The sequence below is a fragment of the Salmo salar genome, chromosome 11, assembly GCF_965601325.2.
Source record: "Salmo salar chromosome 11, fSalSal1, whole genome shotgun sequence".
In the NCBI taxonomy this organism is placed as follows: domain Eukaryota; kingdom Metazoa; phylum Chordata; class Actinopteri; order Salmoniformes; family Salmonidae; genus Salmo; species Salmo salar.
In genome coordinates, this window is record NC_138301.1 from 91,332,330 (window position 1) to 91,358,033 (window position 25,704).

A 25,704-nucleotide genomic window follows, 5' to 3' on the forward strand; every position below is an offset into this window, starting at 1 on the left:
GATCGAACTAGATACGTTTTGACGGGATGTAGTTGCAGTCCACTTCTTCTCGTTTCTGAACGCAGGGCAGCAGGCTACCACAAACATACTTCTGCCCTGCACATTATGACAATGAAGAGGCAGCGGCACCACATGACGTTCTAAAATGTCGCAAGGGTAGATGGTAGGTGTAGTCTTGTGCACATTATTCGTTTGCAAGGCAGATCGACGCAATCGGCAGCAATGTGTAGGAGGGAGATTCCGAGATGTGTAGTATCGGTGGAAAAAGTTGTGTGTAAACTGTAGGGGTCCCCATGGTGCTGGAGATCAGAGGTGCCCAGTGAGAGAAAGGCAGGTTGTGGTTGAGGTAATGCAGAAGGTGTCATATGCTGAGGCAGTGAAGATAGTAGTAGAGGAAGATGAGTCCAGGGGCAGGTTGAGGCTAGTAGAGAGTGATAGGAGTAACATGGGCTTTAGTAAGATTGATTTTTTTTGGGGCGTTCATGGCCAGCAATTCTACCACAGAAATGAAACGCAAATGACATTGGATAGATGTTGTGGTGGCAGCTGCAGAGAAGTACTTGGGTTTACGAGATTTCACTGCATTCACAAAGTGTAATGAAGCCATACTACATAATAGTAGGCGGTGGCATGCACCAAATATACAATCTCAGTATATCCACTAACATTCGAATGTGATAGCTAAGCCTACATGTAGGCATACTTCATAGTCTAATAACGCATACGAAAGGATAGGCATATTGCAAAGTGTTGTTTTAAAATGACCACGCTGCTCCGGTTGATCTAGCTACCTAAAATATTCAAGTTAAAAAAAGTCTGCCTACAATTTAACTCAATATTATGGCCATAACTGATAACAATGTAACTTTGAAAACAAGCAACCTTTTTTTATCGTGATACGCTCCATCATGATACAAACGACGTCAATTGGACTTGTTCGACAATGCAGGCGACTGCGGACTGACTGATCCACGAAGAACATTCGTATCATAAATAACGACTCATTATTATTTGTAGATCAGTGAGTCACACTTGACGGGTGTGATCCTCTCAAACACCGCCAATGTCTTCCTCTTACTTCGGCCGCCTCGACCAATAGCATCAAGAGGTATCCTCGAAGCTTGTTGGGTGCAGTAGACGACTAGCTAAGTAAGTAGCCACCAAAGAAGCCGAGCGCCGTCTGATTTGGTTTCTCCCTGGGGGTTTCGTCGACGGTTTGGTTGAAAACCCCCTTTGGGTCGGGAGACAGGCGTTGTCCGTGTAACTGGGACTGACACGGAAGAGGAGGGCTGTGTTGCAATACGAAGCAGACATCACCACTGGCTCCTCTTTGTCAATTAGCTAGCTAAGTTAGCTAACTAGCCAGCTAAGCTGATGGAGTTTCTTCCTGTCATTTTGAGTAGACGCCTGATTATAGACTGGGAAATCACGCTAGTGAACAGAAGAGGAGCTTCGTGTGTGATTCAAAGTATATGGACATAGCTAGGTAGCTTGCGAGCTAGCTACACCTACAGATGTCTATTGTGGCAAAGTTCTCAACAATCTCTAACGTACCCGGTGGTTCTCCTGTTAGGCTCGCTAATTATTGATCCTGCCAGGGGTAACATGCAAGTAACCTGATTGTTGTTGTCAATTAGCTATTTTGACAGCTAAGCCCATCTACTGTAGTGGAGACAACCAGTTGTCAAGTCTCTGAACTCTTGTGCTTGTCCATGAGGCCACCCCATGCAGGTTCCAGGAGAAGAAATGCATTGGACTATATGATTTTTCAGGGACGTCATTGAAAGCACAGGAACACCCACTTGTGTACAGACGTGCCAAAGATTAAATGGGTGCAAAGCTGTTTTGCTGGCCACAGGGTTCTCCTGGCATTGCCATGATGCTGAGAGCCCTACTCCTTACAGGCCTTCTTAGCTGGGCCAATGGCCAGGAAGGTCAGGCCATGTTACCTGAAGAAAAGAGCCAAATCAGGTGAGATAACAACCGTGTGTGATCACACTCCAGCGTTGCGCAATGCCCACCTTTTACTGAGTAGCAAGGTCTGTACTGTGAAGACGAAGGGACTAGATCGTTGAACCCACCAGCACTTTACCTATCCATCATCTTGTCTGTTGGAAATGACTTGGTTATGTTGATGTAGCATATTTCTTTCTGTTACAGGGACCAGATCGTTGAGATGTTCGATCATGCCTATGGCAGCTATATGGTAAGTCTGTCTGACCACATCATTTCTAATAATACATCAGATGTATGCCGCTTTGCATTATTATTGTCACTTTCAACTACATTGGGCGAAATTGGATGTTTCAGGCCATAGCTATGGCTGTCTGTCTGTTACTGACCATGAAGCTGGCCAGGGCATGCTTCTGTTAACTGTTTTGTTGATATTGTATTATTGCTCAAACAGCTCTCTGACTTGACTGTGTGCCATCCACTCGGGCCTCTACTTCTAAGTTCAAACGTATTTAAACAAGTGTTCCTCCTAATTAGTATGTGTACCCGTACCCTGACTGCACCTGTTCCCTGATTCTGCCCCAGAAATATGCATACCCAGCGGACGAGCTGATGCCCCTGAGCTGCAGGGGGAGGGTGCGGGGCCTGGAGCCCAACAGGGGAGACATCGACGACTCTCTGGGGAAGTGAGTATAGCCGCACGTTTCTCAGTATGTAACGCTCATGGGGAAAGGAAATGCATTTGGACTTGATGTGGGTAAGCCTGTAATACTCTGTTTGGCGTGACCTATCCGAACCCCCCTCTGGTTCTTCCTTAAGACCTGGTATGTAACACTTAGCCTGGAAACACACTAGATGATGACTATGGTGAAGCTGACAAGGAGCAGGATCTAGTTTGTGTTGTGTGTGTGCGCAGAAGTTCAACCTCCTGAACTGGGTCATATTCATTAACTTGTTATGGATAGGGGGCAGTATTTTCACGGCAGGATAAAAAACGTACCCGATTTAATCTGATTATTACTCCTGCCCAGAAACTAGAATATGCATATAATTATTAGCTTTGGATAGAAAACACTCCAAAGTTTCTAAAACTGTTTGAATGGTGTCTGTGAGTATAACAGAACTCATTTGGCAGGCCAAAACCTGAGAAGATTCCAAACAGGAAGCGCCCTCTCTGACCATTTCTTGGCCTTCTTGATCATCTCTATCCAAAACAGCTGTGCTGTAACGTGACATTTTCTAACGCTCCCATAGGCTCTCGGAAGGCGCCAGAACGTTGAATGATGACTTTGCAGGCCATGGCTGAAAAACAGTAGCGCATTTGGTAAGTGGTCGATCTGAGAACAATGAGACTGGCGCGCACAAGACAACTCCATGTTTACATTTTCAGTCTTTGAACGAAAACAACGACTCCCGGTCTGAATATTATCGCTTTTTTACAAGAAAAATCACATAAAAATTGATTTTAAACAGCGTTTGACATGCTTCGAAGTACGGTAATGGAATATTTTGCATTTTTTTTGTCACGAAACGCGCCGGATAGTGTCTTGAACGCACAACAAAACGCCGCTATTTGGATATAACTATGGATTATTTTGAACCAAACCAACATTTGTTATTGAAGTAGAAGTCCTGGGAGTGCATTCTGACAAAGAACAGCAAAGGTAATCCAATTTTTCTTATTGTAAATCTGAGTTTGGTGAGTACCAAACTTGGTGGGTGTCAAAATAGCTAGCCCGTGATGGCGAGCTATCTACTCAGAATATTGCAAAATGTGCTTTCACCGAAAAGCTATTTTAAAATCGGACACCGCGATTGCATAAAGGAGTTCTGTATCTATAATTCTTAAAATAATTTGTTTTTTGTGAACGTTTATCGTGAGTAATTTAGTAAATTCACCGGAAGTGTTCGGTGGGAATGCTAGTTCTGAACGTCACATGCTAATGTAAAAAGCTGGTTTTTGATATAAATATGAACTTGTTTGAACAAAACATGCATGTATTGTATAACATAATGTCCTAGGAGTGTCATCTGATGAAGATCATCAAAGGTTAGTGCTGCATTTAGCTGTGGTTTTGTTTTTTGTGACATTATATGCTAGCTTGAAAAATGGGTGTCTGATTATTTCTGGCTTGGTACTCTGCTGACATAATCTAATGTTTTTCTTTCGCTGTAAAGCCTTTTTGAAATCGGACAGTGTGGTTAGATAAAGGAGAGTCTTGTCTTTAAAATGGTGTAAAATAGTCATATGTTTGAAAACTGGAAGTTTTCGGATTTTCGAGGAGTTTGTATTTAGCGCCACGCCTATCATTGGATATTGGAGCAGGTGTTCCGCTAGCGGAACGTCTAGATGTAAAGCACCAAATGGAAGAAGACTGGCTGAAACAGGACGGGACTATCTGAACTTGTCCAATAAGAAACTACAGTTTTCAAGGTTTTGTTGCAAACATTTTTGCTATGGTGTCCCCTAACGAATATAACCTTTTCTCCTAGGTTCTCCCTCACACTGATTGACACCCTGGATACTCTGGTGGTGAGTGTCTGATCCTGTCTGTGTGGCTATAATTGTAGTCAGCTGTAGTACCACAAATGTCTATAGAGAAATCAATGAGCAGATTGGATCTATTTTCACGACAACCCCTCAGAGCCACACACATAAAGTAAATGGCAGTATAGACAAAATGGATAGCCCTTCTTTCTAATGGTTATGGAAACCATAGCAAAAATCATTGAAATGTAGTAATTCACAGGAATAATTCATGTTTTTTTTTCAGGTTAGTTTCTCATTTGTTTAGTCTTAAGTATTTAAACACCTATTTCTTCAGTCTTTTCCGCTATTAACGAATGTTGCTTGTCCGTGTTTCCAGGTATTGAACAAGCTGGACGAGTTTGAGGATGCAGTGAGGAAGACGTTGAGGGATGTCAGGCTGGACAACGATGTGGTGGTGTCTGTGTTTGAGACCAACATCCGAGTCCTGGGGTACGGACCTATACAATGCATTGTCTCACTACGACACCGTAGTTCTCCAAGATCGTGTATGATACTGGTTCAAATGTGTAATTGGACATTATGTTCTAATAACTGTACGACTTTATCATATAGTGCTGTCAGTGTTTTAGATTAATAGGAAATTGTCCGGAGATTGCCACGTGCTCACCACACCATCATCTTGCTGTTCCTACAGGGGCCTGCTGGGGGCGCATACGATGGCGGACATGCTCCGTCAGCGGGGGGACAGGATGCAGTGGTACGGAGATGAGCTGCTCCACATGGCCAAGGAGCTGGGCCACAGACTGCTCCCTGCCTTTAACACCACCAGTGGCCTTCCCTACCCCAGGGTAACACACCTCACTCTCCACATGTCTGCTTTTCGCAGTTCCCCTGGGTGCAAAGCCTTGTTAATCAGAACTCTGTTTTTCCACAATGTCGGAAAAATACCAAACGATTCCGGTCTGAAAGAAGTGACCAACTGAATGTGAATAGAAGATTCAAAGTGATTTCAAGATAGCGTTGTAGTCGTATATTATATATCCCCCAAAATATATTGGGGATTGGAAATGATGCAGACAATTACATTGCCACAAAATGTTTTATTTAAAAAAAATAATAATAATGTCCTTTATTATTTTCCCTGAACCCTGCCTCCTAGGACTAGATATTGGCTAATAAAACAACAATACTTACACTTCCAGTTTATACATTCTACATACATTTCTCAGACAGTATATTTTACATTTAGTTATCTTTGTTTGTTTTTAGTCCCAGCCTTCAGCTACCCTCAACCCCTCCCATCTATCTCTGAAGAGCATCCAGTTTTGATTTCTAGCAGCCATATATTTTTCCACTGTGCTGCGATGTTTCACAAAAGTTCTGAAGCTTTCTATTCTCATAGTTTCTCATAGTAAATGAAAGATAAACACCTTTGCTAAAAGTATTATTCTATTATTGATTGATTTGACTATGACTTTTCAAATCACCCAGCAGTGCTATTTGCGGAGTTAGCTCCAAGTAAATCAGCCATTCCTGAACCCGTGACCAAAAACAAGCTACATATGGGCAGTACCAAAACAAGTGATCTAAATATTCTGTCTCTTCACAGCACAATCTGTAGAGCTGGGGTGGTTGTATCATTTTATTGGTAGCAAGAATTTTGTATAGTAGTTTAAATAAAAAACTCAAGTTTTGAATCCGGCATCGTTTTGTGTATCAGTTCATAGACCATGTGCCATGGAATATGTACATCGAAAATCTCCTCCCAAGTATTTTGCAACCGGTATGATGCAGGTGTAAATGTTTTGGTCCTTAAATGAACTTTGGTCTGCAGGGCCGACAGACAGGCTCCTTACCTTCTCCCCTTTCCACTTACCTCTTCCATTTTTGCATAATGCTGCAATCATTTGGTTGTAATTTTGGATCGAGCAGACATTTCCATATGTTTTTGTTAGCTGCATGTGTGACACAACTCCACCAGTCCTATTTATCATATCATTTACAAAGATTATACCGTTTAAAAAATATTAAATCAATGAGTAAATTTGAGTTTAACCATAATATTTGTTCTAATATTTGTTCAGTCTTTTCTGGTGGATTAAACTGAAATTGCTACCAGCTTTCTATTGCTTGCTTTATAAATAGCGATATTTTGGAGATAATGAATAATTGTAATCTGAATGAAGGGGAAAAGGCCATTCTTGGACACGGGGTGAGCCATTGTTACTTATCTGCTAGAGAACCAGTTTGTATTCAAGTATAGTTTTTGTATGACTGAAGCCTTTAGTGAGAGGTCCAATGCTTTAATATTTAATAATTTCTTCCCTCTGAATTCATATTAATTATAGAAATAGGCCCAATTAATTGTCTAGCTTGCCGTTCCAAATAAAGTGGAATATTTTTTTGCTCATATAATTTAAAAAACAAGTCTATAGGTGTAGGCAGGCCCCTAAGTAAATATAGAATATGACTAAAGAATTAATCAGGGTGAATTTCTTTCCACAAATACACTACATGACCATCTCATTCCAAAATCATGGGCATTAATATGGAGTTGGTCCCCTCTTTGCTGCTATGACAGACCCCACTCTTCTGGGAAGGCTTTCCACTAGATGTTGGAACATTGATGCGGCGACTTGCTTCCTTTCAGCCACGAGCATTAGTGAGGCCGGGGACTGATGTTGAGCGATTAGGTCTGGCTCGCAGTCGGCGTTCCAATTCATCCCAAAGGTGTTCGATGGAGGTGAGGTCAGTGCTCTGTGCAGGCCAGTCAAGTTCTTCCACACCGATTTTGACAATCCATTTCTGTATGGACCTCGCTTTGTGCACGAGGGCATTGTCATGCTGAAACAGAAAAGGACCTTCCCCAAACTGTTGGAAGCACAGAATCGTCTAGAATGTCATTGTATGCTGTAGGGTTAAGATTTCCCTTCACTGGAGCTAAGGGGCCTAGCAACAAAACCATGAAAAACAACACCTGGACCATTATTCCTCCTCGACTAAACTTTATAGTTGGCACTATGCATTGGGGCAGGTAGCTTTCTCCTGGCATCCACCAAACCCAGATTGGTCCGTCGGACTGCCGATGGTGAAGTGTGATTCATCACTCCAGAGAACATGTTTCCACTGCTACAGAGTCCAATGGCGCCACGCTTTACACCACTCCAGACGACACTTGGCATTGCGCATGGGGATTTTAGGCTTGTGTGCGGCTGCCCGGCCATGGAAACCCGTTTAATGAAGCTCCTGACAAACAGTTTTTGTGCTGACGATGCTTCCAGAGGCAGTTTGGAACTCGGTAGTGAGTGTTGTAACCGAGAACAGACAAATTTTACGCGCTTCAGCACTCAACGGTCCCATTCTGTGAGTTTATATGGCCTACCACTTTGCGGCTGAGCCGTTGTTGCTCCTAGATGTTTCAACTTCACAATAACAGCACTTACAGTTGAATGGGGCAGCTCCAGCAGGGCAGAAATTTGACGAACTAACTTATTGGAAAAGTGGCATCCTATGACGGTGCCACGTTAAAACTCACTAAGCTCTTCAGTAAGGCCATTATACTGCTGTTTCCTATGGAGATTGCATGGCTGTGTGCTCAATTTTATACACTGGCTGTGGCTGAAATAGCCGATACCACACATTTTAAGGCGTATCCACATGCTTTTGTAAATATAGTGTATGTTTGTAAACTTACCATTTTAAGAAGTACCCTGATAATTGAGTGTTCATATAGCTGTACCATGATAATTGAGTACAGCTATACTGTAGCTGCGACTAAGTAAACCTCTACCTCTATTTGTCCTCCAATGTTCCACCCACTAAAACCTCTCCCCATCCCAAAGTGGGTTGTCGTCCCAGTGGGTGGCTGACCATCCCTGTACACATGGGTCCTTTAAGACACGTATTCCCAAACTAGGGTACGGCAATGCCGCCAGGGGTACGCCAAATAAAAACGTTTCACTTTTTTTTTTAACATATTTATTTTTTAAATTCTTCACGTTTTCAAACAGTCCATTTATATTTTCCAACGGGGCTATACATTTGGGCGAAGTTTTTGTCGACTGAGTAGCCTTGTTTTCACTGCCAAAAATAAAATTAAACCATCTAGTGTTCAGCGAAATAATACAATGTCAAATACAGGTAGCCTAGTCAAATAATTAACTCTCTCACGGGAATTCCACTAACGGTCCGTATGTAGCCAAACGTAGCTGCTGCTCATGTTGGTATCTGTACTGATGGCGCAAAAGCCATGACAGGGAGACATAGTGGAGTGGTAACGCGCGTCCAAGCAGTTGCTTCCGACGCCACTTGGGTACACTGCAGCATCCACCAAGAGGCCAAGGGAGCTTGAAAGACGTTTTGGACACTACAGTGAAAATGGTTAACTTTGTTAAAGCAAGGCCCCTGAACTCTCGTGTATTTTCTGCACTATGATATGGGCAGTGACCATGTAACGCTTTTACAACATACAGAAGTGCGCTGGTTATCAAGGGGAAAAGTATTGACACATTTTTTTAAATTTAGAGACAAGCTTAGTTTTCTTTACTGACCATAATTTTCACTTGTCTGACCGCTTGCATGATGATGAGTTTCTCACACGACTGTCCTATCTGGGTGATGTTTTTTCTCGCCTGAATTATCTGAATGTAGGATTACAGGGACGCTCCACAACTATATTCAATGTGCGGGACAAAATTGAGGCTATGATTAAGAAGTTGGAGCTTTTCTCTGTCTGCATTAACAAGGACAACACACAGGTCTTTCCATCATTGTATGATTTTCTGTGTGCAAATTAACTCAAGCTTACGGACAATATCAAATGTGATATAGAGAAGCACCTGAGTGAGTTGGGTGCGCAATTACGCAGGTACTTTCCCGAAACGGATCACACAAACAACTGGATTCGTTATCCCTTTCATGCCCTGCCTCCAGTCCACTTACCGATATCTGAACAAGAGAGCCTCATCGAAATTGCAACAAGCGGTTCTGTGAAAATTGAATTTAATCAGAAGCCACTACCAGATTTCTGGATTGGGCTGTGCTCAGAGTATCCTGCCTTGGCAAATCGGGCTGTTAAGACACTGATGCCCTTTGCAACCAAGTACCTATGTGAGAGTGGATTCTCGGCCCTCACTAGCATGAAAACTAAATACAGGCACAGACTGTGTGTGAAAAATTATTTAAGACAGACTCTCTCCAATACAACCCAACATTGCAGAGTTATGTGCATCCTTTCAACCACACCCTTCTCATTAACCTGTGGTGAGTTATTCACAATTTCCGATGAACAAATACAGTTTTATATGTAAGATGGTTAAATAAAGAGCAAAATAATTGATTATTATTATTTGTGCCCTGGTCCTATAAGAGCTCTTTGTCACTTCCCACGAGCCGGGTTGTGACAAAAACTCACACTCATTCTTATGTTTAATAAATGTATTGTATAGTGTGTGTGTGTGTGTGTGTGTGTGTGTGTGTGTGTGTGTGGCATGCTTACAATGATGGCAAAAAACAACATTTGAGAGTGCGCTGACCCTGGTGCTAGAGGGGGTACACAGCTGGAGGTTGAATGTTTGAAGGGGTACGGGACTATATAAAGTTTGGGAACCACTGCTTTAAGAGGTAGGAGTCCTCCTTTAAAAAGAGCCCATGGTGCCACCTACAGTACAGAAACAGATCCACAGCCCAACATCATTTGGAACGCCTTCCCCTCAGTTGTATTGCATCTCGTTATGAACAAATATACACTACCGTTCACAAGTTTGGGGTCGTATAGAAATGTCCTTGTTTTTGAAAGAAAAGCACACATTTTTGGTTCATTAAAATAACATCAAATTGATCAGAAATACAGTGTAGACATTGTTAATGTTGGAAATGACTATTGTAGCTGGAAACGGCTGATTTAAAAATATATATATATTTTAATGGAATATCAACATACGCGTACAGAGGCCCATTATCAGCAACCATCACTCCTGTGTTCCAATGGCACGTTGTGTTAGCTAATCCAAGTTTATCATTTTAAAAGGCTAATTGATCATTAGAAAACCCTTTTGCAATTATGTTAGCACAGCTGAAAACTGTTGTGCTAATTTATAGTAATAAAATATATATATATATATATTTTTAAAGCTGATTGAGAGAATGCCACGAGTGTACAAAGCTGTCATCAAGGCAAAGGGTGGCTACTTTGAAGAATCTCAAATATCAAATATATTTTGATTTGTTTAACACTTTATTTGGTTACTACATGATTCCATATGTGTTATTTCATAGTTTTGACGTCTTCACTATTATTCCACAATGTAGAAAATTGTCAAAATAAAGAAAAACCCTTGAATGAGTAGGTGTGTCCAAACCTTTGACTGGTACTGTATATCAGATACACCACACAGGTGTGCCAACTAAAATATATCCCAGACAAGACTGAAGAATGGGACAAGTACACAAAGTGAATATAAGTCAGTGATTGTGTCTGTTGCAGTTTGTATGAATTTCCATCCCCGAATCCAACTCAAGACTTGATGTGTGAATGCGTATACAGTTTGGGTGTTTAATAAGGGATGCCAAATTGCCAACTTGAGCAGGAATGGGAATATTTTATTAGCCAATACCTAGTCCTAGCTGATGGAGCTTGGAACCCCCCACCCCACACTGGTCCCCTGTTGTGACCCATCTTCCCTAGCACCTCTGAGCAGTCGCACCGTTTGATTATTCTGTGCTGCCGGGGCCACAATAATATGCATACAATATACTTACTACTTCTGTTTGTTTGCAGGTAAACCTGAGGTACGGGGTCCTTAATCCCCTATCACGCACAGGCACTGAGTCGGACACCTGTACAGCCTGTGCAGGGACCATGATTCTAGAGTTTGCTGCTCTTAGTCGGCTGTCTGGGGAGGCCGTGTTCGAGGTACATTAGTAATTCCAGTATTAATAAATAGTTGTTTTTTTGTATTTATGAACCGGTGTGTATGAAGATGTGTTTCTGTGTCACAACAGGAGAATGCTAGGAAAGCACTGGACGTCCTGTGGGAGAAGAGACAGAGAGGAAGTGACCTCGTGGGCACAGTCATTAATATCCACAATGGTGACTGGGTCCGCAGGGGTGAGCCAGAGCTCCACTGTCACACACTTAGCCGCTCAGACAGCACACACTCGCCTACACCAGCGCACATGGCCACCCACTCTCACATTTAAAAAGTCCAAATGTTGCAGGAGGAACAAACATTTTATCACCTCGCACCATGTGATGACACATCATCTCAGATCCTCTATGTCAGCCATTAGTCAATATTACTAGCTGGGTTTGGTTTTGAATATGTGTGTCTTTGCCTGGTTGTTATTCCCATTTAGATCAGTCAAAATCTATATTAACAGTGTCTCCCTTGCATCTCCAGACAGTGGTGTGGGTGCTGGCATTGACTCCTACTATGAGTACCTGATGAAGGCTTACGTTCTGCTGGGAGACAACGTTTACCTGGAGAGGTTCAACACTGTGAGACCCAGTCTCTCTACTCTCACTAGCTGCTGATCTATTGCAATGTATTGCTCTATGCTTGTAGAGAACACTCCAATTTGTCAGACAGCATTTTTCCATTGAAATGCTGCCTGCATCCAGATTGCAGAACCAGAACATATGCATGTTCATTTCAAATGTAAATGTCCAGATGAACTGTGGCCAGATGGTGATCAGATGAAAGTTATCAGATATCACAAGGTCTATGTTATTGTCAGTGTTTCCCCTATAGGCATTTAGCAGTGGCGAAATTAGCTTTCAAACTGCAATTTTTCTCTCGGCCCCATGATGAAGTGTGTAAAATTGCAGGAAATTAGCTTGAAAACTGAAACATTATGTTTCTGCGGCCAAGATGAGAGACTCTTAACCGCGTCATTGGCCACGGACGCTCCCACCCCTTTACCACCGCTGCTGAGAAAAGTCCTAGTGGAAACACTGATTGATTGAAGTGTAAACATCACTGATCTAACCCCCCCCCATATCAACTCTACACATCATCCATAATGTGAGTGTATTTAGTGACGCCTGCTGTCTGCTGTGTCTCCTACAGCATTACAGAGCCATCATGAAGTATATCAGCCAGCCTCCGTTGCTGCTCAACGTTCACATGCACAACCCCACGGTGAGCGTCCGCAGCTGGATGGACTCCCTACTCGCCTTCTTCCCCGGCCTGCAGGTGAGTCCCGTGACACCGCCTCTATCATCGCCACCACTTGGCATGGTTAGCCCTTCCGCCTCTAACAATATGACGCAGGCCGCCTCCTAAATGGCATCCTATTCCCGATTATAGTGCACTACTTTTGTATGCAAATGTCACACAAATTCATGAGACCCTCTGCTTGTATCTTGACATCATCATGACCACATATCTATCCACTACAGCAGAAGATTGTTAATTTTATTTTATTGAGTTTCTATCAGTTTCAATGGGGTTGTATGACCAGGTATACGCTCTGAAAGTGAATCGTTCATAGTAAAGACTGTATTATCAACCCTTGGCCATAGGTTCTGAGAGGAGACCTAAAGCCAGCCATAGAGACCCATGAGATGCTCTACCAAGTCACCAAGCAGCACAAGTTTCTCCCCGAGGTAAGGAAAAGTGACATTTGAAATTTGAGTCAAGATGATATCTGCTCTCAGCTTTGCTTGACGGTGTTTTTCCTAACGTTGCAGGCTTTCACCACCGAGTTCAGAGTTCACTGGGGTCAACACCCTCTGAGGCCAGAGTTTGCAGAAAGCACCTACTACCTCTACAAGGTAATGCAGTTTGGTTTGGGTTCCCACTGGGAAAAGCCAAAGGTGCAAAGTAATGGTATACTCTGTGTACATGAGTGAACTGCTTGAGAGAGGGGTTGAGAATGGGATAGACCATGTTTTCCCTTCCACAGGCCACAGGCGACCCCTACTACCTCAGGGTGGGCCAGTCCATAGTGGAAAAACTCAACGCCCATGCCAGGGTACCTTGTGGATTTGCAGCTGTGCAGGACGTCCGCACAGGGGCCCACGAGGACAGGTAGGGGATCGCAGCGAATCATATGGGTTAAAACCTCCGGTCATATCCACTGATTCCATGGTGCTCTTTGAGCAAGAGAGCTCAAATTGCATAGCAATACGTTTTGATTTCAAGTGATTTCAAACATTCCCTTTCTTTGTAGGATGGACTCGTTCTTCCTGGCGGAGATGTTTAAGTACCTGTACCTTCTGTTCTCTGAGAAGAACCAGCTTCACTTCGACATCGATGACTACATCTTCACCACCGAGGCCCATCTGTTGCCTGTCTCCCTGTCCACCTCACAGCCCCCTTGTCGGGGCAACAACACGGTGAGGCTGAGTCAGTTACCAACAGTTGTGTTGCGTTAGGTTTCAGCTCTTCTGACCATATCTGCCATTTTGTGTCTATGTTCCAGGAAGCGCCCACTGCCGCGGAGGAAGACCTGTTTACCTACTCCTGCCCCAGCACCCAGACCCTTTTCCCCAACAACCCCTCCTTCGCCAAGACCATCAGGGACAGCTACAAGTACCTGACTGGGGTGGGCCGGGCCTTCCACGCTTCACCTGTCAGGTTTGTGTGTGTGTGTAGTGTTCATAATGAGAGTATTCAGACCCATTGACTTCTTTGTTACGTTACAGCCTTATTCAAAAATAATAAATAATCCTCAGCAATCGACACACAATATCCCATAATGACAAGGAAAAACAGGTTTTTAGAAATTATTTCAACTGTATTCAAAATAAACAGAAATACCTTATTTACGTAAGTATTCAGACCCTTTGCTATGAGACTCGAAATTGAGTTTCCATTGATCATCCTTGATATGTTTCTACAACTTGATTGGAGTCCACCTGTGGTAAATTCAATTGATTGGACATGATTTGAAAAGGCACACACCTGTCTATATAAGGTTGACAGTTGACAGTGCATGTCAGAGCAAAAACCAAGCCATGAAGTCTAAGGAATTGTCCGTAGAGCTCCGAGACAGGATTGTGTCGAGGCACAGATCTGGGGAAGGATACCAAAACATTTCTGCAGCATTGAAGGTCCCCAAGAACACAGTGGCCTCCATCATTCTTAAATTGAAGAAGTTTGGAACCACCAAGACTCTTCCTAGAGCTGGACACCCGGCCAAACTGAGCAATCGGGAGAAGGGAATTGGGCAGGGAGGTGACCAAGTACCCGATGGTCACTCTGACTGACATAGCTCTAGAGTTCCTCTGTGGAGATGGGAGAACCTTCCAGAAGGACAACCATCTCTGCAGCACTCCACCAATCAGGCCTATGGCCAGACGGAATGCACTCCTCAGTAAAAGGCACATGACAGCCCAGCACAAAAGGCACCTAAAGACTCTCAGACCATGAGAAACAAGATTCTCTGGTCTGATGAAATCAAGAAACCCTTTGGCCTGAATGCCAAGCATCACGTCTAGAGGAAACCTGGCACTATCCCTACAGTGAAGCATGGTGGTGGCAGCATCCTGCTGTGAGGATTCAGGGACTGGGAGACTAGTCAGGATAGAGGCAAAGATGAACAGAGCCATGTACAGAGAGATCCTTGAAAGTCTGAGGGCCTGAGCAGGTTGTCTCAGAACCTCAGACTGGGGCGAAAGTCCAACAGGACAACGACCCTAAGCACACAGCCAAGACAATGCAGGAGTGGTTTCGGGACAAGTCTCTGAATGTCCTTGAGTGGCCCAGCCAGAGGCCGGACTTGAACCTGATCGAACATCTCTGGAGAGACCTGAAAATAGCTCCCCATCCAACCTGACAGAGCTTGGGAGGATCTGCAGAGAAAATACAGGTGTGCCAAGCTTGTAGCTTCATACCCAAGAAAATGAAATGCTGTAATCGCTGCCAAAGGTGTTTCAACAAAGTACTGAGTAAAGGGTCTGAATACTTATGCAAATGTATATTTAAGTTGTTTTTTATTTTAATAAATTAGCAAACATTTCTAAACTGTTTTTTCTTTGTCATTATGGGGCATTGTGTATAGATTGAGGGGGGGTGGGAAATAATTTTAGAATAAGGCTGTAACGTAACAAAATGTGGAAAAAGTCAAGGGATCTGTATACTACCGAAGGCACTGGTCGTAAATGTTGTGTGGCTGTAAAGACCTACACATTCACTAAAACTGATTTTGTTCTTCCGTCATCCTTTGTGTTAACCCTGCTAGGTGACTCTGACCTAGCCACTGTGTGTCACTGATGAGTCTGTGTGTGTTTGCAGGGGCATCGAGCTGCCGCTTCACGACCACGGTATGGAGCCTGTTGAGTTTCTGAGGAGCATGGGCGTCTCCCTCACCCCACTGAGCGAGGCTGGTTCAACAGGGACACGGGGGGTAAGAAGCGTGGGCAGCTTTTTGATTTCTAGCTCTCTATTGTTTGACTCCCAAATGGCACCCTATTCCTTGTGCACTACTTTTGACCAGAGCCCTATCAAAAGTAGTGCACTGTGTAGGGAATAGGGTGCCATTTGGGATGCGGGCTATTGTTTAGCAGTGTTAGCAATGTTTCCCCGTCTCATTAATGGCCCTGTGTAATTAATAACATCAATGTACTTATTTTCAGGAGGTACATAAAGGTGTTTACAGGGTGAAGCTGGTGGCAGAGGTGACCCAGACCACGGAGGAGGAAGAAGTAGAGCCCCTCCTCGTTCAGCTCATATCCCCCCCGTTTCTGGGTAGAACGGTCCTGACTGCAGGACCAGCCAAGTTTGGAATGGACCTTACCAAGCAGGAGCATGGGGTTAGCTTTCTTGAATCTTGCATTCATTTCTATTTGTTTTTTTTATGTCACCCAAAATACTGATACTGTAAGAGATGGGCATGCACCTGTTTGTCCCCTTACATTTATGACCCAAATTAAATATTGACTCATGTTAGTTATGGAGATCTCTGGAGCTCTTTGTATGTCTGTCTGTGTCAATACTTTACAGTGTATTTACGTGTATGTATGTATATATATATATATATATATGTGTGTGTGTGTGTGTGTGTGTGTGTGTGTGTGTGTGTGTGAGTAACAGAGATTCCTGTAAATACTCTGTACAGTATTGACACAGGCAGATATCCAAATACATTTAAACTCAGTTTTTCACAATTCCCGACATTTAATCCTAGTAAAAATTCCCTGTCTTAGGTCAGTTAGGATCACCACTTCATTTTAAGAATGTGAAATGTCAGAATAACAGTAGAGAGAATGATTTTATTTCAGCTTTTATTTCTTTCATCACATTCCCAGTAGGTCAGAAGTGTACATACACTCAATTAGTATTTGGTAGCATTGCCTTTAAATTGTTTAACTTGGGTCAAACATTTTGGGTAGCCTTCCACAAGCTTCCCACAATAAATTGGGTGAATTTTGGCCCATTCCTCCTGACAGAGCTGGTGTAACTGAGTCAAGTTTGTAAGCCTTCTTGCTCGCACATGCTTTTTCAGTTCTGCCCACACATTTTCTATGGGATTGAGGTCAGTGCTTTGTGATGGCCACTCCAATACCTTGACTTTGTTGTCCATAAGCCATTTTTCCACAACTTTGGAAGTATGCTTTGGGTCATTGTCCATTTGGAAGATCCATTTGCGACCAAGCTTTAACTTCCTGACTGATGTCTTGAAATGTTGCTTAAATATATCCAAATAATTTCCTACCTCATGATGCAATCTATTTTGTGAAGTGCACCAGCCCCTCCTGCAGCAAAGCACCCCCACAACATGATGCTGCCACTCCTGTGCTTCACGGTTGGGGTGGTGTTCTTCGGCTTGCAAGCCTCCCCCTTTTTCCTCCAAACATAACGATGGTCATTATGGCCAAACAGTTCTATTTTTGTTTCATCAGACCAGAGGACATTTCTCCAAAAAGTACAATCTTTGTCCCCATGTGCAGTTGCAAACCGTAGTCTGGCTTTTTTAATGGCGGTTTTGGAGCAGTGACTTCTTACTTGCTGAGCGGCCTTTCAGGCTATGTCGATATAGGACTCGTTTTTCTGTGGATATAGATACTTTTGTACCCGTTTCCTCCAGCATCTTCACAAGGTCCTTTGCTGTTGTTCTGGGATTGATTTGCACTTTTCGCACCAAAGTACATTCATCTCTTGGAGACAGAACGAGTCTCCTTCCTGGGCGGTATGACGGCTGCGTGGTCCCATGGTGTTTATACTTGTGTACTATTGTTTGTACAGATGAATGTGGTACCTTCAGATGTTTGGAAATTGCTCCCAAGGATGAACCAGACTTGTGGAGGTCTACATTTTTTTTCTGAGGTCTTGGCTGATTTCTTTTGATTTTCCCATGATGTCAAGCAAAGAGGCACTGAGTTTGAAGGTAGGCCTTGAAATACATCCACAGGTACACCTCCAATTGACTCAAATGATGTCAATTAGACCATCAGAAGCTTCTAAAGCCATGACATCATTTTCTGGAATTTTCCAAGCTGTTTAAAGGCTGAGTCAACTTAGTGTATGTAAACTTCTGACGCACTGGAATTGTGATACAGTGAATTATAAGTGAAATAATCTGTCTGAAAACAATTGTTGGAAAAATGACTTGTGTCATGCACAAAGTAGATGTCCTTACCGACTTGCCAAAACTATAGTTTGTTAACACGAAATGTGTGGAGTGGTTGAAAAACGAGTTTTAATGACTCCAACCTAAGTGTATGTAAACTTCTGACTTGAACTGTACATACCTTGTTCCTCTCCCAGGTGAAGGGCAGCATAGTGAAGACCTCCCCTTACACAGCATGTGGACCCATAGAGAATGCTGAGGAGCTGAGCGGGCACATTGCCCTGGCACTGCGTGGTGACTGCATGTTTGCTGCCAAGGCCCACAGGCTACAGGAGGCTGGGGCTATCGGAGTTATCTTCATAGGTGAGGGAATGGAACACACACCACCCCCCCCCCCCCCATTCTGTCTGTCTCCCTCGCTCTCTCACACCTCAACCCCACCCAGCTCCCCAAGGACAGCCGGGCAAAAGAAACACCAGCAGAGAAGCAGGAGATTGAACTTCACTCAACGTTACTAGTTTCGAACCATTAGTTTACACTATCAATGTTTCCCTCTACTGTCGGTATTGTTTTCAAATTAACATATTAGCCCCTTTCGATGCAACAAACCAAAACAAATCTAACTATGCAAGGCTTAATCTGTGATTTGGTTTTAGGCAGAGCGCATTGTCGGAGGATTCTATTGCATTGACAGGCACGAGCTGTCGCAAGTAGATGTGCTTGTTTTGAGAACGTAGCCGCGTTTGCACATTTGTTGATATTCTTTGCTAGTTAGTGAGTTATTAGCCTAGTTATAACTAGTTTCTAGTCAGCAATAGGGGAGTGGTTGCTTCCTACATTTCTATCCATCTTTCAAAAGCGAGTCCGGTAAATGCCGTGTTCACGTCATGTCGTTAACTCTGACATTTCGGACTTGCTTACTCATTGTAGAAAGATGATACCCAAGTATCCCACTTGGCAAGTATCAGAATCAACCAATAGGAATCTCTACGCAAATAACGTATGTTAATTATAACTCGGAGGTCCCGAGTTTCCGACATGACATGAACTCAGCAAAAGACTAAAGAGCTTTTTTTTTATGTCTTAAAGGTGCAGTGTTGTATTAAGAGACCAGCTTGAATAAGCCAAAAGGCAGATGGTAGCAAAGCCTACATTTTCATCTGATTCTCTGTAATAATAATGGTATGGGAATAATAATACATTTTACTTTGAAGTGATTTCTTGCATCACACATTTTAAGTCATCGACTTGTCTGAAGGAAAATGTTAATGTCAAGCCCATGCATAATGTTTTTAAAAAGTCTCATGGAATGTAGACCTATATTGAACATCACACATGGCTGCTAGTGGCTGTATCATAGAACAGCTATTGCAATTTTATGGAACACATTTCTTTTCAATCGTTTTTTTGATAGTAGACCACTCTGGTAGGTCTACATTGTGATCAAATAACCACACTAGCCTACTTGGCCACTAACTTAGTGTGTACACCCTTAAAATTGTAACTTAGTGTGTACAGAATTTGAAGTTTCCACTCAGCAGACCTGAAATTTGCTCATTGCCGAAAACAATTAGAGGGAACATTGCTCAACACACCCACTCATAGCCCATAATATCAGCACACAGCCTGTTACTCTGCTGTAAGAGGAGCTTAGGAAAATAGCTTAGTGGGGCCTAACCTAGATTTAGTAGGCCATATCGGTCTGCGTTGTTACAGTGTGTACTACTTACTGAAGTAAAGATCCCAAATGGTTGGTTTTGGGGAACCATCACCTACTTTATCAGTGTGAGTTTACAGTAGCTCTGCGTTTTACCTCTTAAGATCAGAGTTGGTTCACAAACGGGCTTTGATCGATATGGCATTCCTCTTTGAGTTGATATCACTCACAAGACCTCCCTGCTTGTGTTCTGAAAAACAACATTTCCCATAACTCCTCCGTCCCTCCTAGACCACCGGGAGGGGAGTAACAGCGCAGAGACGCCCCTGTTCCAGATGGTGGGAGACGGAGGGTCCACAGCTGACATCACCATCCCCCTGGTGTTCCTATTCAGCCAGGAGGGGGCGCTGCTCACCTCTGCTCTGGAGGACCACAGCAACGTAGACGTACTGATGCTGCCCAAAGAGAGACGGCTAGGTAAGACAACAGGTAAGAGAGGGGCCCAGTGCAGAGCCCGTGGTCTAGTAACACTGCTCCTCACCGGAGACCAGAGTTCTAGCAATGCGTCTATCATACTGTTCTCCCACTTGCCTGTCTCCCCCTCTGTTTCCAGCAGTCTAAATCAAGTGTAAAATGTACAAAATATTTTTAAAAAGAGGTGGTCTGCCTATGAGATTGAAGCTATAGGGGTTAATTATGCGAAGGAAGAGTTCTACATTGAGGTGAAAGGTGAAACTGCCCAAAAGCCTAACTGACATTTTATAATGTTGAACTCTATCAGTTGTTTGGGTTCAATGAAAAATAATACTTTGTAACTTAAATGTGTGCTAGTTGTTTGAGGTGTAACAGATTACATGTTCGCCACTGACTGTCTCTCCCTCTTCCTTTCTTGTTCTCGCTCTGTCTTCCTCCTGATCACTACTCTCCAGACAAACCCCTGGGGAAGATGAACATCAAGTTCCGCCTGGCGGAAGAGGGGGAGCTGGAAGACGGGGAGGAGGGAGAGGCCAGAGGCCCCACCCTGCAGTTTGTCCTGGAGAAGGGAGAGGTAGTGTTGGAGGAAGAGGAGTACAAACAACAAGGAGACAGCTGCTTAACACCTGGAGACGATCATATTCCATGTTCCTACGGACAAACTGCTGCCTCGTCCCCCTCCCACAGCCCCAACGACCCCAATACAGACCCCTGATCTCAGAACAGTTAGGTTCCTCAACCCCCCCTCCCACTGACCAAGGGCCTGGGCTCCCCAGCACCGATCCCTGGCCAGTGTGCAGAGGCACGTTGCTGTGCCAGAGAGGGCCCTGCTGCACGCTCTGGACAGAACTGACTCAAAAGGGGACCTTAGCAGTGTGACAGTGACTCCCTCACTACCCCTTCTAAAACCTGAGGGTGGGCTCATCCAGTTGATAGTTATTGGAACTGCAGTATGTATTTATGTATAGGAAGGGATGGGCATTGGGCAGGGAGCTTGTTAGTCTTACCGTGCTACTGTAGCCTCCTCAGTTGTGTTGTGGAGATGACAGATTTAGTCAGATGATTGTAAGAGAGGGTTGATGACGTGCACATTTCAGAGAAATAGCTGAGGTAAGCGTGGGAGGGGATATTGGGCTGATAGAGGGACAACTTTGTCTGAGGCCTTGTGTTTGAGTCTCTGTACTGTAGGCTAGATTGTGTTGAGCGGCTGCAATGACAAGGGGATCGCTTTACTGTCCCCTGTAACAAGTTGGTGTCCTGTCCATTCAGTGGCGTGTGAGTGAATTTACAGTGTGGCTAGTAGTGTTATTTTGAAGATGATTAGGTGAGGAATGGGCTCTCCTGACCAAAGGGATGTGTTAACACTCACGAGAATGCTTTTAGAAAAAGGATAAGGGGCCATTTTGGGTGAACCGATGAGTTCAGTTTGATTTATTTTGTACTGGTAGCTACATCAGGGAAATGGAAGAGTGAAAAAGACGTGTGCGTGTGTGCAATCGTTACTACACTACCAAATCAATACCTTTTATCGACCTTAGTCATGCATATTTCATTTTTCAAATGTCAGTCGGTTATGTAAACACAATATATCAGTCCGATTTCCACAACAACTAAGAGCATTAACGCGCGAGGCTCAATTTCTCCTCCGTTTTGGGTCCCGTATAAACCACGTAACATCATGAAGTGCAGCCACGCTCATGCGCAGATACGGTGTGAGGAGAAAGTCTCGCACTGCACTTAACTACATTCTTTCCCCAGTGCTGCTCGTGGCAACGTCATGACGCTGAGTCTACCAGCTCTAGGTTGGTACTCTGCCTATCTTCACCACTGCCCCTGTGCCACCAGACGGCCTATAATGCCACGGACTTCAGCCCACCGGCATCTTCCTCCCTAGAGCCATCATCATGGTGGGACCATACATCCACAGACTTCTTCCCCAGTAGCTCACAGCACATCAAACACACCGTCGGTGTTTTGTCTGTTCGGTGTCCTCATTGCAAACAGCCTTTGTATGATTCTTTGTGTGGACAGTAAGATCAGACTATTCTTATTTCTCGCTTTCTCCATTCATCTTTCTTTTTGCATTACGAGATTACGTGGGCGTGTACCAACAACAGTGAAGATGCAGCAGCCATAACGCTTCTATTTGTATGATCGGATGCAGTCACTCACATCCTCGTATTGTATCATTCATTCCTGAGTCTCAATATTGATCTGCCAGATGTTTTAGTCATTTTTGCATGGGTTTTATATTTATGTTTTAAGGTGTAAAAGTGGGTTATATTCCCATTGTCCCTGTGGAAACATGAGACTGGTTTGTATAGAGAAAGTGTTTTGTCATGACAGAGTACATGATTTCTTCACAGTTACTGTTTTGTGTAGTAGCCCTCTCGTTGTTGCTGCTCACTTCACTTGAAGTCTTAATCCACCACGGCCACCTATATACAGTACTTGTTTATTTCAAGGCAAATTCCATCTGTATCTATGGCCTCTGTGACCATTACTGTTCACTCAGAGAGGAAAGGGACATTAAAAATGAGTTGTCTTTTTAGGTATTTATTATGGACATTTTGGAAATGTTGACCGATAGGGATAACTGAAGCTCAAAGTGCCAAAGTGATTATTTCTGATAGCAGTATCAGATTATGATGTACTTTGTATTTTGAGAAGTATCATTTGAAAGCTGAAGCACCTGATCTTGTCAATAAATTAAGAATAATGATCTTAGTTTTTCTTGAGTCATTTGTGTACTCACTTCCCTCAACAAAATATTACAATGTGGATGTTTTCAATGATCACATTTCTTCATAAAGAGGTTTCTAGGTAGGTTTATGAACTAGTAATGGCTCTAACTTTAGAATAAAATCTATTTCATTTTATGTCTGTAACGGAGGTCTTGGTGATGTAACTCACAATTCATTCCAAGATGACGTCATTGGCCATTAAGTGTCATTTGTGGTAATGACGACAACCACCACCTTTTTGTTTGTGGGGATTCAACCATACTCCGACTTGGATTTTTGGATAAAAGCCACCAAATTTGGAGCCCAGTATCCGCTTAAAGGGAACTACTGGGAGCCCCAACCATATGTGTCCCAAGTGACACCCTATCCCCTATGTGCTCCACTTTCAACCAAGGCCCATCAACCGTAGTGCACTATATAGGGTGCCATTTGGGATGCACACAATTTATCACTTCTCCTTACACAGAACAAAAACTGACTTTTGACTTCACAATGGCATGTGTGGATTAAGGTTTACTCTAACCATAGATGTTGCCTTCAAGAGTAAATTACAAGACCGTGTGCTTCGTAGCTTCTCAGTGAGCCAGGATCCAGGTAGATTTTTCATTTAGTTCAGTATAGGGTTGCACATTTTGGGGAATATTCAGAGGTGGAAACTTTCTGTGGGAATTAATGGTAATTAATGGAAATATGCAAATTAATATTAATGCCATTTAATTGTAATGTTTTTTTAATTGGATATATTTACCAAATCATATGGACACAAACATAAACCTTTTACCTCATCTTCACTGTCACTATCCAACCTGGTTGAGGAAGGCTCGTTGTCAGGCTCAAAAAGCCTCAAATTTGCCCAGATGGCCACCAATTTTTCAACACCAGTTGTGCTCTGAGGCGGCTGATGTTGGTGGGATTTGGAGGATGAGGGAGGCAACAGGGGAAAGAGCCTCAGATCCACAGTCCCTTCTACCAGGTGGCTGATGAGATATGTTGGCACGACTGCCATATTGCATCTCCATCCCAAAGCCCTTGCTTGGAATTGTACTTCGCCAGACTGCCAAGAACCTTGTCCTCATCCAGGCCAAGGTGGCAAGACACGGTAGTGATGACACCATAGGCCTTGTTGATCTCTACACCAGACAGGATGCTCTAGCCAGCATACTTGGCATCCAACATGTACGCTGCGGCTTGTATGGGATTCAGGCAGAAGTCTTCACGCTTTTTGATGCATTTCAGAACTGCAGTTTCCTCTGCTTGGAGCAACAGTGAAGTGGGCAGGGCAGGACAGGTTTCTTCTCTTACATTTGCAAGCAGAGTCTGAACATCAGACAGGATGGCATTGTCTCCCTCAATCTGTGCAATGGCTACTGCTATAGGTTTCAGAAGTTTCAGGCTGCTTACCACTCTCTCCCAAAATACATCATCCAGGAGGATCCTCTTGATGGGGCTGTCCATATCGGCAGACTGTGATATGGCCATTTCCTGGAGAGACTCCTTCCCCTCCGAGGGACTGTCAAACATGACAACACCACCCCAACGGGTGTTGCTGGGCAGCTTCAATGTGGTGATCTCATTCTTCTCACTTTGCTTGTTGATGTTGATTGCTACTATAACTTGATGACCCTTCACATACCCAACCATTTACTTGGCTCTCTTGTAGTGTATCCATTGTTTTCAGTTCCATGATGTCCTTGAGGATTAGATTCAATGCATGAGTAGCACAGCCAATGGGTGTGATGTGAGGGTAAAACTCCTTCACTTTAGACCAGGCAGCCTTCATGTTCGCAGCATTGTCTGTCACCAGTGCAAATACCTTCTGTGGGCCAACCAAGGTCATTGATGACTGCCTTCAGCTCATCTGCAATGTAGAGACCGGTGTGTCTGTTGGCCCTTGTGTCTGTGCTCTTGTAGAATACTGGTTGAGGCGTGGAGATGATGTAGTTAATTATTCCTTTCCCACAAACATTCGACCACCCACCAGAGATGATTGCAATACAGTCTGCTTTCTCTATGATATGCTTGACCTTCACTTGAACTCTGTTGAACTCTGCATCCAGCAAATGAGTAGATAAATCATGTCTGGTTGGAGGGGTGTATGCTGGGTGAAGAACAATCAGAAATCTCTTCCAATACACATTACCTGTGAGCATCAGAGGTGAACCAGTTGTATACACAGCTCGAGCAAGACATTCATCAGCATTTCTCTGCCTACGTTCCTCCATTGAGTCAAAAAAACATCTGATTCCAGGAGGACCATGAGCTGTTGCTATCGATAAGGTGTCTGATTCAACATTTTCACCTCAAATAGAAGTAGAGGGACTTTTGTCAGAGGTTGCTTGTTGGGAGCGCTGAGGAAACTTTATACACTTGGCCAGATGATTCTGCATCTTTGTTGCATTCTTCACATGTGATTTGGCACAGTATTTGCAAATGTACACTTTTCCTTCTACATTAGCTGGAGTGAAATGTCTCCACACATCAGATAGTGCCCGTGGCATTTTCCTGTAAAGATTAGGGAACAAATACCAAATACAATTCCACGTACAGATATAGTTAAGCAGTTAGATTAAACAACTCATTTTGTAAGATAAATGTTTTAAAATGAAACGTATGGAAACGGGTGAATTAACACTCCTCAGTTAGCAGGCTCAAGCAAGCTAAACCCCACATGGTTGCAAAAACTAACTAGCACAGACTGTTAACAAGTTAGAAATGATTTAAACACACTTTACTGTAGGCTACTATTTACTAGTTAACAAAAAATCATGTATGTCATATAAAATATATTCATCCCACCCAGTATTGTAATCAAAACTTACCAGAAAGCATGTAGTCCTTGGCTCAGACAGTGTAGTAGTGTGGGCTCAATA

At 43.4% G+C, this 25,704-nt stretch overlaps 1 protein-coding gene across 2 annotated transcripts; it reads left to right on the forward strand.

Annotated features, from left to right (window-relative positions):
• Positions 1 to 1,118: 1,118 nt before the first annotated feature.
• LOC106563127 (ER degradation-enhancing alpha-mannosidase-like protein 3) lies at positions 1,119 to 22,817 on the forward strand. 2 transcript variants are annotated; one of them, XM_014128362.3, is made up of 20 exons: positions 1,119 to 1,971; positions 2,161 to 2,206; positions 2,539 to 2,639; positions 4,447 to 4,486; positions 4,821 to 4,933; positions 5,139 to 5,292; positions 11,223 to 11,357; positions 11,447 to 11,552; positions 11,845 to 11,942; positions 12,514 to 12,639; positions 12,969 to 13,052; positions 13,137 to 13,220; positions 13,352 to 13,476; positions 13,619 to 13,784; positions 13,871 to 14,025; positions 15,685 to 15,796; positions 16,026 to 16,202; positions 18,157 to 18,322; positions 19,908 to 20,093; positions 20,546 to 22,817. In XM_014128362.3, exons 1-20 carry the CDS (start codon positions 1,829 to 1,831, stop codon positions 20,803 to 20,805), a joined length of 2,577 nt encoding a protein of 858 aa, XP_013983837.2. In that variant the 5' UTR covers positions 1,119 to 1,828; the 3' UTR covers positions 20,806 to 22,817. The 2 variants fall into 2 exon arrangements, with proteins under 2 accessions (XP_013983837.2, XP_013983836.2); XM_014128361.3 differs by having other exon boundaries at positions 1,120 to 1,971; positions 19,908 to 20,105.
• Positions 22,818 to 25,704: the final 2,887 nt, after the last annotated feature.

Excerpts from the sequence above, each read along its gene's own strand:
- LOC106563127 (XM_014128361.3), top strand. The coding sequence starts at position 1,829 with ATGGGTGCAAAGCTGTTTTGCTGGCCACAGGGTTCTCCTGGCATTGCC. Across the intron at positions 4,934-5,138 it reads ACCAACATCCGAGTCCTGGG|GGGCCTGCTGGGGGCGCATA; the intron begins GTACGGACCTAT and ends CTGTTCCTACAG. Across the intron at positions 16,203-18,156 it reads TTACCAAGCAGGAGCATGGG|GTGAAGGGCAGCATAGTGAA; the intron begins GTTAGCTTTCTT and ends TTCCTCTCCCAG.